General features: G+C 35.1%; 1 protein-coding gene across 3 annotated transcripts; it reads right to left on the bottom strand.

Moving 5' to 3' along the window:
• Positions 1 to 762: 762 nt before the first annotated feature.
• On the bottom strand, positions 763 to 12224 carry CkIIalpha (casein kinase II subunit alpha). Of its 3 annotated transcripts, none has more exons than XM_044392555.2 (2): positions 12081 to 12224; positions 763 to 2391 (listed from the first exon to the last, which is right to left on the bottom strand). In XM_044392555.2, the coding sequence occupies exon 2, from the start codon at positions 2253 to 2255 to the stop codon at positions 1245 to 1247; it is 1011 nt and encodes a 336-aa protein (XP_044248490.1). In that variant the 5' UTR covers positions 2256 to 2391; positions 12081 to 12224; the 3' UTR covers positions 763 to 1244. The 3 variants fall into 3 exon arrangements, with proteins under 3 accessions (XP_044248490.1, XP_044248491.1, XP_044248489.1); XM_044392556.2 differs by having other exon boundaries at positions 763 to 2387; XM_044392554.2 differs by lacking the exon at positions 12081 to 12224 and adding an exon at positions 11406 to 11518.
• Positions 12225 to 15295: the final 3071 nt, after the last annotated feature.

Here is a 15295-nt window from a genome sequence, read left to right as displayed (position 1 = left end):
TATTTGCTTACAGTTTATTTTTACTGTTTTTTAATAACACTGAGTTACAAAATTAAACCTTTATTTATTTACATCGATGAATGCTTAAAAATCGTATTCGCTTTGAATTCCCAGATTCAAATATAATTTGCGCAAGGATTCTGAAAAAAAGGACTTCAAAGTAGAAAAAATTATTTTTGTTGCAAACTTTAAATATATTTATAGGCGAATGGATTCTTGGTTTGTTAGGCAGTCAAAACATTTGGCAAGTGCAACTTATTATATTTCACATCCTCAAGTTAAAATAATTTTATGATTTTTTTAACGGAACTATAAACCAATGAAGACATATACTTTGTTTATGCTATGAACTCTTTCAAAAATATATGAAGTCCAAAAATAAGTTAGAGTTAGAGTTATATAAGTTTTGACAGCCTGAAAAACCTACAGCCCGTTCGCCTGTAAAATAGGGTAAAAGTGGGCAAACATATAATTTTTATAACATTGAGATCCTATTTCTCATAAACCTGCATAGGGGAGAATTTTTGTGAACTCAATTTTAAATGGTGATTTAAAGCTATTAAGTTTTAAAGGCATTCATCGAAGTAAATTTTTGATGTTACATATTGTAATCACAAGTGTACGGCATATCTATTTTTTCGTGATTAATCGTTTAGCCTTGTACACATAATTTATCCTTCATCCTCTAATGCACTCTCAAATGCCGATGAATTAAAAGACCCGTAGGCTTGACCAATAAGTTTATGTGAAAACTATGCTGAGTTCCCATATTCATACAATTTAATTGTCTTTAATTATCTTTAAATATTTGTTAAATATTTAATTACAATATTAGTTAATGAATTTAATTGAACAAATAAAATTAAGATTTGTCGATTTAAGATTATGTGTAGAAATTTCTAAGTTACTAATGAAAAAATCCCTCTTTTACAATATTTATTATATCTCAATTTCCTTATTTCATTTGAAAAAGTAAATGTCAGTGTTGGTTTCCAAAAAAAATAATATTTTATATTATTCCCACTTTCAGATTATTTTACAAAACTAGAAGTTTACTGTAAGGACTTGGTAAATTTTGGTTTATTTCCTCTACAAACAGATCATTAAATCGAGCGTGTTAAGACAATAGCTTAATTTATTTTATTTCTTTTCGGAGTTTATATTTTTCATAATTATTATCATAAATGTTAAATGGCTGCTATCCCGATCTCGAAACACAGTATTCATCATAATGAAATAACTTCTTATTGCTGATTATTGGGATTCATTTGTCCATTGACGATAGGTAAGAAATATGGATGAGCCATAGCTTCGCGAGCTGTGAGTCGGTCAACGTGATCGTAGCGTAGAAGTTTATCTAGGAAGTCTAGTGCTTCTGGAGAAACTAGGTGTTGGTTGTCAGAATGAACAAACCTTTCCCATCGTTTTCGCGAGTGACGTTGTAGAATGTCATGAAATCGTGGATCTAGGTCAATATTGTATTTATCTAAATATGCGTAGAGCTCTTCGGTGCCCAGCACCTTAGCAATGCGAACCAATTGATCATAGTTGTCATGACCATGGAAGAACGGCTCTTTTCGAAATATCATCGATGCCAACATACAACCCAGTGACCACATATCAAGTGAATAATCATACATCTGGTAATCTACCAGTAATTCGGGTCCTTTGAAGTATCTCGACGCTACACGAACATTATACTCTTGGCCGGGATGATAAAATTCAGCAAGTCCCCAATCAATAAGGCGCAATTTTCGGTTTTCATGATCGATCATAACATTATGAGGCTTCACATCGCGATGCATTATTCCCATGCTGTGGCAGTAGTCAAGTGCCTTAAGAAGCTCAAATAAATAGTAGCGAATTTCATAATCAGTTAATGTTTGGTAAAGTTGCTTGAAATCAGTGTTATTGACATGTTCGAAAATTAACGCTGGAGTCCGGGATACTGGATCCTTTACTACAGCTAACAGTGTTATTATATTAGTTCCTCCACGCAAGTTCTCCAAAATTTTGATTTCACGCTTAATCTTCTTCTTTTTAACAGGTTTAAGAATTTTAACAACGCACTTCTCTGTGGTCGTAATATTAATAGCCTCGAAAACCTCAGAATACTTTCCACGTCCTAATTTACGGACCAATTGATAATCGTCTTGATTTCCCCAATCAACGACATAGTTTTCATAGTCCCAATATTCATCTGGCTTATGCGCATTCACATCTGTATACACACGAGCCGCACTTGGAAGTGTCATTTCTTTAAAGTTGTTCCTCTTTTGCTCTTCTGGTTCAAAATTCAGTTTAGGGTGTATCAGGAAGATTTTGGGAGCCGATTTCGTTTTCAGTCGACTGGTCCTGGTCCTAGCAACAAAATTAATATTGTACAACTGTCTGAAAAAAAAGAACAATTTTATTGGTTAATTATGCATGAAATGAGGAGAAATAAATATGAAAACATTTTCAAAAAAATTAAATATAGGAGAGTGTGCGAAGGCGACTCTATTATATAGCCGCAGAATTGAAAATCTTCTGTGATGGTCCGATCATAACGAGGTATACACCAATCGAAAGGTATCGCAAAAACTAACAGGTATACATACCAAGACTTAATCAATTTCAAATGGTTTGGGAGAGAGAGCAGAGGGAAAGAGGTGAAAGTGAAAATTTAGAAAATTTGAGCTGTTGGGGCCGGTGGGGTTAAGTGGTCTCTCGCAATTTGCTTGTTGTTGTATTCTTACTAAAAATGCGCTTAATATCGTAAAATCCGATGCTCTTTTCAAAAGTTATACCAAAAAAAAAAGATTTTCTTGTTCTTCCCAAAATGAAATAATTTGTCCCTTTGTTTGTGAACTATATTTTACTGCGTTTAGCAGCAGAACGTTTGTTCTACGACTTTTGGAAAAAACAGCCAGTTTGGCGGGGAATTATTAAAAAAAGCTAGATTTTGAAGGCTCATAGTTTCTAAACGACTAAAGCTACCTAGCTATACCTCGTTGTAAAGATAATTTAAAATGCTAATTACGCAGCCTTTGCTAAAATTTTCTAAATGCAATAGTTTAAAATTCATGGGTAAAAGTTGTTTTTTTAAATCACTTTTTAGCTATTTTCTCAAAAACGGCTCTAACGATTTCTTTTTTACTTTGAAACTACATATCCCTTGAGATTCCTCAACTTTTGATATATAACACTTTTGTCATAAAACGGCGCGTTTGGATGTAATTCAGCGATAAAAAGTGCAACCCGTTTCAGTTTAGTATGGAAACACTACATTCTACTTGAATGCCCAAAAACCAATAAGATGAGAAAAAATTCTTATTATATATTTTTAAGGTACATATAAGGTAAACATATGTGCAAAACAAAAACTTCTGATATAAAACAAAAACACCTCTTAACGAGGTAAAAAAAAATAGTGACGATCGCAACTTTAACGTACAAAAGTTTTGATATCAACTTTTGTGACGAAAAATTATTTTAGATAAGAAAACTTATTCTTCGGCACGCTACAAGAGAAAACTTTCGTGTATATATTAAATATTTGCTAAAGCGGGCCGAAGGAGTAAATTTTAGGTAGTGTATTTATTTAGTCGTATCTAAAATAATTTTTCGTCACAAAAGTTGATATCAGAACTTTTGTACGTTGAAGGTGCGATCGTCACTATTTTTATACCCGTTACTCGTAGAGTAAAAGGGTATATTGCTTTCGTGCAAAAGTATGTAACAGCTAGAAGGAAGCGTTTCCGACCCCATAAAGAATATATATTCTTGATCAGGGTTACTAGCCGAGTCGATCTAGCCATGTCCGTCTCTCCGTCTGTATGAACGCTGCGATCTCCGAAACTACAGCGCAAGTTTATTTCAGCCAAGCGCCACGCCCCCTCTAACGCCCACAATCGCCCACTAACGATTTTAAAATGTGTTCTGCGCCCACATCTTTAAAGATTTCCGAGAAATATAAATGAAATTTTGTTGTGTATATTTATACCAATCGAAATGTAGAAGACATTTTTCAAATCGGACCATTCATTTAAAAAGTTATACGCGAACAAAATTGTTTATATATCTATCTCCCTCGCACTCCCTTTAGCTGAGTAATGATTATTAGATAGTCGGGACACCAACCCGAGTACAGCGTTCGCACCCCCTTTAGCTGAGTAACGGGTATTAGATAGTCGGGACACCAACCCGACTATAGCGTTCTCTCTTGTTTTACCTCGTTAAGAGGTGTTTTCGTTTTATTTTGAACTTATAATAGAAACATTTTGGCACCTATAGAAAGAGCACTTCTATTCCGTTTAAATGTCACAACAATGTTCTTAACCCATAAACGTTCGTCGTTCTCTCTGTCCTCCTTCTCCTCTCTTGGCACAAATGACGTCCCAAAAAAAAACAGCTCTCGCGTTAAGACCCCCTTACACATATAGATGCACCATGCACTCTGCTCGCAAGAACAACCGGAAAAAAGGATGCCCCTTTTTGAATCGTCGTTGAAGAGCAATCGGTCTGTAAACGAGCCGTGCAAAATAAACCCAATTTAATCGGTTGCTCTGTGATTCTTTGCTCAAAGACTGAGAGAAAAACACTTTTTTGGAGACCGCACGAATCGGTCAACAGTTATTTGCGAGCTTCTTTACCGTTTCTTTATTTTAAAAGTTTATATTGAATGAACAATGTTTTTATACCTTTGGAGAGGGTATTATAATTTCAGTCAGATGTTTGCAACGCAGTGAAGGAGACGTTTCCGACCACATAAAGTATATGTATAGCCATGTCCGTCTGTCCGTTTCTATGCGCACTAGTCCCTCAGTTTTAAAGCTATCGCGATGAAACTTTCCCAAAAGTCTTCTTTCTTTTGCAGGTAGTACATATGTCAGAACGAACCGGATCGGACCACTATATCTTATGGCTCCCATTGGAATAATCAAAAAAATAATAGAAAAACCTTTGTAACTTTGTAGAAAGTAGGCGTTTTGATTTTTGAGAATGTAAAAACAACATTTTAAGTAGGCATACCTGCAAGGGTATATAAACTTCGGCTGGCCGAAGTTAACTTCCTTTTTTGTTTAATAATAAAAAATACATTTTAAATAATAAAAAAAAAACTACAAAAAAAATAAAAAGTGGTTTTCAGTCGGAGTTGAATTCGGTCCGACGAGATCCGAAGCTTAGCGCCTACACCCCTAGCACACAGGGCTATGCAACATTGAGTCGCAGCAGAGCAAACGAAATTATACACTTACACAATCAAAGAATCTAGAACGGACAATGCACAATAGGGAGCTTAAATTACTTCCATGTACTTCCTTCGATGTACACGTCATCTCCCTGATCTGCCGGGCTCGATGTGAAATGTCTATCATTTTATCGGAACTTGCCCAATTTTGAAGAAAATCAGTGCCGCTCTCATACGAGCGAAAAGCTGACCTAATCTGAATGGCAAGGACTGGGTTAATCTTTCGTCCTTTCTCCACCTTACTTTATTGTATAGGTTATGGCTGACGGTTTAAGCTAAGCCAAGAATTTTACAGAATTAATTACGGAAAAAATGCTTCTGTCGATAATTGTAAACAACAGTTAACTAATGCAAAATGTCATACAGGGAAAGGAGTTATTAATAATAATAACTTATTATACGCTAAGATCTTGAAAAGTATAAAAGCTAAAAGATTGGAATTAAGCATGCAGACATTAGGGATTCTAGGTTTATTGCATCAAACCGCGAAAAGCTGTGGCGTTCACGGTGTTGATGCAATTATGAATATTGTAACTGATACGTATTTTTTTCGTCAATGCTTATCGATTGGCTTACTAAAGTTTTGCCACGCCCACTCTAACGCCCCAAACGCCTTTTACACTAAAACCTGGCTAGCGCCCACATTTGTGCCTGCATGGCGCGTGGTACAAATTTTTAAATGGTATTTTAAAATTGGTCAATAGAGTAAGCGTTAATTCTTGGTAAGGATTTATATTAGGGATAATTGCGTTTGTTTTCATTTGTGAAAAGTTAGCCCAATTCGTTTATATTCTTGGTCAGGATCACTTCCGACTTGTATGTTTATTAGTTTTAGTCTATAATTCTAGTCTAGTCTATTATTACCCTCTCTTTCTCTTTGCGCAGGCAAAACCATAAGCAGACTTCAACACTGGTACTGGAAAAAAGTGGACAGCTCCAAGCCAGCACCGAATCCAATCGATAATTTTAACCATTTGTCCTTTAAGTTACCCTCTGGACACTTCGATTCCCATTATGTTTATACAAAATCTAAATTTTTTTAAACTAGCTACACCCGGAGCGACTTTGAAACATTTTGCCTTTGCCCAAGGATTTGCAGTAATTTTACCTATTTTTTCATGGCGGAAACTAATAGTGCTCTCAGTTCTGAGAAACTAAGAAAATATAAACAAATTCTTTAAAATTATTAAAAACAAGAGAGAACGCTATAGTCGGGGGTCCCGACTATCATACAGGGGTGGTCAAAAGTATTTTCACAAATTTTTATGTTAACTGTACTCATATTTTGAACTTATAATATAAACTTTTGGCACCTATAAAAAGAGCACTATAATTCCGTTTAAATGACACAAAAATGTTCTTAACCCATTAAGACGCCTTTGACAAGTGAGCAAATTTTGTGAAAAATCATAAAAAATTCAAGGAAAAATATTAAAAACAAGAAAGGAAGCTAGCTTCGGCCAGCCGAAGCTTATATACCCTTGCAGATTTTTCCTATTAATTAACAAATCGCAAAAATGTTCAATTTTCTAATATTTCTCATTAATTTTCCGATCGTTCCTATGGCAGCTATATGATATAGTCGTCCGATTTTGATCAAATTAAAATTGAAATTCGGAAATATTTAAAAAGAGTCATATCCTAGAGTAGAAGATAATACAATAAAAACCAAAGAAGCTAGAATTTATTTCCTATTACATTTCCATTAATTTTCCGATCGTTCCTATGGCAGCTATATGATATAGTAGTCCGATTTTTTAAATATTTAATTCGAAATTCAGAAATATTTAAAAAATAACATCCCCAAAAGTAGAAGGTAACATTTCAAAAAACACCGAAGCTAGAATTTTTTAAAGTTTTTTTTTCCGATCCTTTCTATGGGAGCTATAAGATATAGTTGTCCGATCCGGTCGGCTCCGACATATATACTACCTGCAATAGAAAGAAGACTTTTGCGAAAGTTTCGTCCCGATAGCTCAAAAACTGAGAGACTAGTTTGCGTAGAAACAGACAGACGGACAGACGGACAGACGGACAGACGGTCAGACGGACAGACGGACAGACGGACATGGCTAGATCGACTCGTCTTGTGATGCTGATCAAGAATATATATACTTTATGGGGTCGGAAACGTCTCCTTCACTGCGTTGCAAACTTCTGACTGAAATCATAATACCCTCTGCAAGGGTATAAAAATTTTTTTTGCAGTTATTATTAATTTTGATTGGGGAACAACTTTGCATAAAAACATTTTTGTTTTAAGCCCCAGGAAAAAAAAACTTGTCTAATTTTCTAACTTTTCAAAGGGTTCTTAGGGCCGGTTTCTCGAGTCCCTGTCAAAGTCCCTGATAGCTATCTGTTCGAAAAACTTAAAGACCAGATAAACTGTTCGTAAAAGCAAATCCGCTTTCTCGACTGCTTTAATTTATCTGAACGAGAAACAATTACAGAGTGCTGTTAACTCACAGAATTGTGCTGTAAAGCGCAAAAAATAGCGTGCTTCGATTATTTCATCAGCTGTTTAGGTATAATTCAAAGGAAAATTCAGCTGTGATTTCGTTTCTTCTTCTTAGTTATCGAGACGAAAACGCTTAACAGGGACTCAGAGTCCCTGTCAAAGTTAGCTCTCACATTGGTGCTCGAGAAAGCCAAAATGCCTTAGCTGGGACTTTTTCTGTTCGAGAAATGTTAGCCGGCACTCGAGAAACCGGCCCTTAATGGGTTAAGAACATTTTTGTGTCATTTAAACGGAATTGAAGTGTTCTTTTTATAGGTGCCAAAATGTTTCTATTTTAAGTTCAAAATATGAGTACAGTTAACATTAAAATTTGTGAAAATACTTTTGACCACCCCTGTGTATTCTAATTTTGAAGACCTCATCTTACAATCTACAGTTTATGTTATAAAATTGGATATTTTCCCCATAGTGCAGTGGCTAATTTACAGTATTTTTATACCCTTGCAGAGGGTATTATAATTTGAGTCAGATGTTTGCAACGCAGTGAAGGAGACGTTTCCGACCACATAAGTATATATATTCTTGATCAGCATCAATAGCCGAGTCCATCTAGCCATGACCGTCTATCCATCTGTCCGTCTGTCCGTTTCTATGCAAACTAGTCTCTCAGTTTTAAAGCTATCGCGATGAAGCTTTCCCAAAAGTCTTCTTTCTATTGCAGATAGTACATATGTCGGAATGAGCCGGATCGGACCACCATATCTTATGGCTCCCATAGGAATAATCGAAAAAATAATAGAAAAACTATTGTAACTTTGTAGAAAGTAGACGTTTTGATTTTTGACAATGTAAAAAAACAACATTTTAAGTAGGCATACCTGCAAGGGTATATAAACTTCGGCTGGCCGAAGTTAACTTCATTTCTTGTTTTTATATAATACACAGTGCTATAATGTGCATTTCTGCGTTAGTGATTTTTCACTTTGCGCCTAATTTCGGAAGAAAAATAATTATTTCTAACAAAGTGCTGTGGGGAAATTTCGCCACCCTATGCTTAGGGTAACTTCGCACCTATTTTATATACATATTTTTATACCCTTGCAGAGAGTATTATAATATCAGTCAGATGTTTGCAACGCAGTGAAGGAGACGTTTCCGACCACATAAAGTATATATATTCTTGATCAGCATCGTCTGTCCGTTTCTATGCGAACTAGTCCCTCAGTTTTAAAGCTATCGCGATGAAACTTTCCCAAAAGTCTTCTTTCTATTGCAGGTAGTACATATGTCGGAACGAACCGGATCGGACCACTATATCTTATGGCTCCCACCGGAATAATAAAAAAAATAATAGAAAAACTGTTGTAACTTTGTAGAAAGTAGGCGTTTTGATTTTTGACAATGTAAAAACAACATTTTAAGTAGGTATACCTGCAAGGGTATATAAACTTCGGCTGGCCGAAGTTAACATCCTTTCTTGTTTTATCTGAGGTAAAACAAGAGAGAACGCTATAGTCGGGTTGGTGTCCCGACTATCTAATACCCGTCACTCAGCTAAAGGGAGTGCGAACGCTGTACTCGGGCTGGTGTCCCGACTATCTAATATTCGAACCTCAGCTAAAGGGAGTGCGAGGGAGATAGATATATAAATTTTGTTTGCGTATAACTTTTAATGAATGGTCCGATTTGAAAAATGTCTTCTACATTTCGATAGGTATAACTATACACAGCAAAATTGCATTTATACTTCTCGGAAATCTTTAAAGGTGTGGCCGCCAGACACATTTTAAAATCGTTAGTGGGCGATTGTGGGCGTTAGAGGCTGCGTGGCACTCGGCTGAAATAAACTTGCGCTGCGTAGGAAGCCCAACAATATGTGTGGAAAATCTTAACCTTCTAGCTTTTGTAGTTTCCGAGATCTCAGCGTTCATACGGACAGACAGACAGACGGACATGGCTAGATCGACTCGGCTAGTGACCCTGATCAAGAAAATGGGGTCGGAAACGCTTCCTTCTAGCTGTTACATACTTTTGCACGAATTCAATATACCCTTTTACTGTACGAGTAAGGGGTACAATTAGTAGGGGAGAGGTCTGTAGGTTGAGCCACCTTTTGTTTTTAGTCTCCCATTTGGACATTCGCTTTTGAAACTTCACGTGTTAGGTACCGATCGAAAGCTTAGTCTTTTAGCTGTAAAATAAAGCAACAAAAAAATTGTTTTCCCCTTGGGAAAACTAAAAAATAATTTTTTTTGAAAAGTGCCAAAAAATGACAATTTGAAAAAGAGGTCTGTAGGTTGAGCCACTTTTTAAAGTCAATAATACTCACACAAAAAGTACTCCAAACTATAAGGAACTATTTATTTATGTTAATTTAATCAATTTTAGTTCGTCCTAAATTATTCCCCATCCATTTTTTAAGAACTTTGACCAAATAACAATTAAAATCAAAAGGCTCTTTGAACATTCACTTTTCCCCTAATATCAAAGAAATGTGCTAGGCAGAAAGCGACCTCTGTTGGCCTAAGGCCTTTTTGTATGAAAAACGGGTGTCTCAACTTACACAAAATGGGATGTTTCGAGAAAAAATTAATAACTTTTGTTCTGACTGTCACATTAAGCTGATTCTTTTTTTAATTAGTTAACAGTTAATATACTAATGTTTTAAATCTCTTACCAAGTTAATTTAAGGACGTTATTAATTTTAAATGGAATTTTGAAAAAAGTAGACAAAAAATTTTTTGGTGCAAAATGGTACACGACTCTCACAGCTTAAATCTGGCTAGAGCCTGGCTTATAATGTTTTCCCCAAAAGTTTTGTCACTAAAAAGGACTACAAAAAAAAAATAAAAAAAAAATTTGTAGTGGAAAAGTTTTGAGAAAATTGAGTGTCTCAACTTACAGACCGTCTCAACCTACAGACCTCTCCCCTACAATAACTTTAGCCGTTTTCAAGCTATAGCTATAAGTCAAATAATTGTTTGCATTTTGCAAAGAAACATGCGCTGCGCAGGAATCCTAAAAATTTTCCTGGTTAATCCCAAACTTATAGTTTTTACAGTTTCAGAGATCTCAGCGCTCATACGCTCCTTCCTTCTACCTGTTACATACATACTTTGCCCGACAACAATACTCTTTTACTCTACGAGTAACGGATATACAAATTTGTTTGACCTTTTGCTGAACAAAGATAGAACGGACATTTTTCGTCGATCAAATTAGACTGTGGATTTCCTGGTTTGGACAAAATCATTTGTCACTTTATTGAGCGGAAAACAAGGAAACCCAGTCCAAACCTAAATTTTCTTAGCATGGACCTAATCTGTCCAAGAAATATTAGCCGGCACTCGCGTATACTCAACCTCATGTTTGGTTAGTCTTTAAGCATTGATTTCGCAATTACTTTCAAGTTTTAAGCCAGTCTTAAAATTTAACATGCGGAGGAGAATGCGGGCGTAAATAAATGGTGAGTTTTAGCCGGCTCAAGGTCGATGTGTTTTTAGTATTAAAAGACACTTTTATCCTCCTTTCTTTCCAAATAAATCTAATTAACATTCAATCAGGGGTACTACAGAAACCTCGCAGCGTTGAAATGTAAAATTTAAATTGATGCACATAAGAAACCCAACACCAATCAGCGCTGCGCGATTTCTATGACAGCCCGAATAGTTGCTTACCAAACATAAATCTTAAACGGAAAATGTTAAAACATACCCAAGTTGTAAAAGGTGTTCATAACAATTAGGCCTCCAAAAAACTTTTGGACTAAAGCAGCTTCCAGCAAAGAATCCGGTAAAAGTTCGACATTGAACGCCGGGTACGTTCCTTACAGTGTTCCACTAAATTTATATAATACGCTATTTTATTGATGCACGTACATACATATACATAAAATATTTTAATTTTCTTTTAAATAAATACATAGATTTTAATGCCCATGTGTTTTGCGAATACATTTAAAAAAAAAATAAATTTCCATAAAAATTTGTATTTAAACACGTATATACATATATGTATACTCATATGTATATACATGTTTTCGCATGTGAAGGTATTCAATTGCATATTTAGATTTATGCACTTAAAAGTTGAAGACAAAATAATATTAACAATATTGTATAAACGCACCAACGTTATCATGATTCTCGGTCGAACTTAGGAATAGAATTAACCGGCTTTTGGTTTATAAAAAACACAATACGCAGATATTCACATGTACATACATACATACATACATACATATGTAGGAATCATAGCCTTGCCACATAAATGTACAGAAATATGTATTAGTACTTCACATATTACAGTTTTTCTAATAAACATAACATACAAAGACAAAACATTTTGAATCAGTTTTTTAAGAGGCGTGTTTAAAAAAATGGTACTCACGTCTTTATAAAAGGCAGCGTGCGTGGTTAGGGTGACAATTTTTATTTTAAAATCTTCCGTCTATTATAGAATTGGTGCTGCATAACAACACAGAAAGTAGTCAAGATACGACAACAATTTAGCAAAATGGCAGAAACGATGGAATTGAAAAATAATTTCATTTGATAAAGTTTTATATGGTTAGTTCCAGTTTATGTTTAATAACCTAATCCCAAAGAGCATATCATTGGGAAACATTTGGGATTTTTGACAAGTATGAAATCCTCATACGGCCAAAAATAACTCCGTTTATAAATAAATACACGTCTTTTTAATAATCCAGGGTATTCCCTAAACAGTTGAATTGCTGAATTGTTGAATTTTGGTCAGCTGTTAATCAGCTGTTCAATACAAAGTCAACTTTCAGCAATTCAACACCCTCGGGGCTGTTGAAAATTTTGTTGAATTGCTGAAAGGCCAGAGTTGTCACCTTTTCTATTAAAAGTCATGGCAACCCTGTAACATTTTAGTATCACCAGTACGCATTATTTATTTTAAAATCACCTTAGAAAGCATATTTGTGGTATTTTTTACCTTGGTAACAATTTTAGGCAGTAACTAGCAATAATGAATCAAATTGTACATGCATTAAGTTCCGTGAAACTTTTCAACAAATAACAGCTTTTTGAAATTTAAACTGATCATTATGGGTCGTTCCCCTAATTGCTGAAATTTTTTTTCAAAAGTTTAGGGAATACCCTGATCATAATTGCGAAAGGATGTTTGTTGTGTGAGCTGTCATGCCCTTTACATTACTTACAATCCTGAACCAATGTAATGACTAGTATTAATTAAAATTGAAAAATATACTCTGATAAAGGTACGTTTTTCTACAACTGATGTTAAAAAACACCCAAGATATAATTATAAAAAAATATTTTTTTCCCGATTATTCCAATGGGAGCTATATGATATAGTTGTCCGATCCGGCTCGTTCCGACTTATATTCTACCTGCAAAAGAAAGAAGAAAGGCTGATCAAAAATATATATACTTTTTAGGGTCTGAAACGTCTCCTTCACTGCGTTGCAAACTTCTGACTAAAATCATAATACCTTCTGCATGGGTATAAATATCGAAAAACATCGATGTTTTTTGACATAAACATCGAAAACGTCGATGATCCCAAAAATCGATATTTCTCCACCTCTACTTTGTACTCCTATAAAGTTCCAAAGCTGCTATAAATTTCCAAAAACAGCACAAATTTGGTTTTGTTTACAAATTTTTCATATTAATATTGACTAGACGGTGGCTCAGTAAGAGCGGAGAGTGGGGTACGGGAGTCAAGGTTCTCCCCCAGTCAGCAATATGTATGCATACTTGTTATAGGATATGTTTTAAAGGTCAGATATGTTTTTAAATATTATCTTATGATATTTATTGTATTCTTCTTTAATAAGATTAGAAGAACGCAATTTTACGAAAGTTTCGCTAAGCTATAAACCCCATTCGTTTATGTTGAAATGAGGAAATGAGGAGATGAGATGAGGATGTGGATGGAAACTGTATGGGAACACGAATTTCACATTTGTCAAAAATCCCAACCGTTTCACACGGATGGACTCTCATAGAGTGGAATAATACAATAAATAGATTATGATAATAGCTAAAATATATATCTGAACATTTATAACATATCCTATAACAAGTATGCATGCATATACCATGCCTCTGTCTAGCCAATATTAACATAGCAAATTTGTAAACAAAACCGAATTTCTGCTGTTTTTGTAATTTATAGCAACTTTGGAATTTTATAAGAGTCCATAGTATACTTTAAATTATTATTAGTTATTATTTACGAAGTGCAAAATATATTTTGAGTCTTTGCTGCAAATATTGATGTTTTCATACGCAGAACAGCTTACATTTTGGCCCCAATCATAGCAACCTGTTTGCGAACGCTTTACAAACTACATTTAATTCAACAATAGACACAAAACAATGAGCCTAAGCAATTTTTGATTTTTTGCCGCTATCTATTTGAATTGTGTTGCAGTTATCTTTCCATTTCCATAGACAAGAGGAAGAAGTCAGAGTTGCACCGAAAAAACATCGCCTAACTATTGCATAAAAGAGCCCGTCAAAGTCCGTCAAAAGTGGAACTAATAGGGTCTTCCCACAAAGCTCCATCTACCATCTACTATCCGTTGAACGGATGGTCCTTATGGTTTTGCCGTTCGCAAAATTTCCCAGTTAGTCCGCCATCCAATTTTGGCTGATTTTGACGGGCTCTTTTATGCGATAGTTAGGCGATGTTTTCTCGGTGCTACACGATAACTGCGAGAACAAATCAAATCGATGGCGGGAAAAAATTAAATAATGCTTCAGTTCATTGTTTTTTGGGGTTTTTTTTATTTATTTGCAGTTTGTTATGAGCGGAAAAGCGTTCGCAAGCAGGTTGCTATGCGTGGGCCAAAATGTAAGCTGTTGTGCGTACGAAAACATCAATGTTTGCTGCAAAGTGTCAAAATATGTTCTGCAATTTGAAAAGAAAACTAATATTAATTAAAAGTGTACTTTGTACTCCTATAAAGTTCCAAAGTTACTATTATTTACCAAAAACAGCATAAATTTGGTTTTCTTTACAAATTTTTCATATTAATATTGGCTGGGCAGAGGCGTAGTAAGAGCGGAGTGTGTGGTACGGGAGGTTAGGTTCTCACCCAGTCAGCAATATGTATGCATACTCGTTGTAGGATATGTTATAAACGTTCAGATATGTTTCAAGACTATTTTCTTAATCTATTTATTGTATTATTCTACAATAAAATTAGGAGTACGCAATTTTACGACAGTTTTCCCGAGTTGAAATCCCCCTTCGTTAATGTTGAGCCGAGCAACTGATTTTCAGTCAGCTGTTATTGGATGGTAGATGGTGGATGGAAGGGCAAAACCTTACGGACCATCCGTTCAACGGATGGTGGATGGTGGATGGAGTGGGAAGACCCTATTAGTTGTGTTTGTTAATACCTATCGAATGTAGAAGAAACTTTTCAAAAGGGACCATTCACTAAAGAGTTATCTTTTTATAGGTAACAAAAAGGTGAATTAGCTATCGGGCGGTTCTTGGAAGGTATCCACAGTAGATAACTTTTATAAGGGAAACCAATATTTATGCGAAGCAATGTTTTGCTTTATATATTTGACTAATTTAGGAAAAGGCATCAAGAA

Source organism: Drosophila takahashii, chromosome 3L (assembly GCF_030179915.1).
Source record: "Drosophila takahashii strain IR98-3 E-12201 chromosome 3L, DtakHiC1v2, whole genome shotgun sequence".
NCBI classification, from domain to species: Eukaryota; Metazoa; Arthropoda; class Insecta; order Diptera; family Drosophilidae; genus Drosophila; species Drosophila takahashii.
Note: the sequence above shows the minus strand (reverse complement) of the source record. Positions and strands in the feature narration are given on the sequence as shown.

Excerpts from the sequence above, each read along its gene's own strand:
- CkIIalpha (XM_044392555.2), bottom strand. The coding sequence starts at position 2,255 with ATGACACTTCCAAGTGCGGCTCGTGTGTATACAGATGTGAATGCGCAT.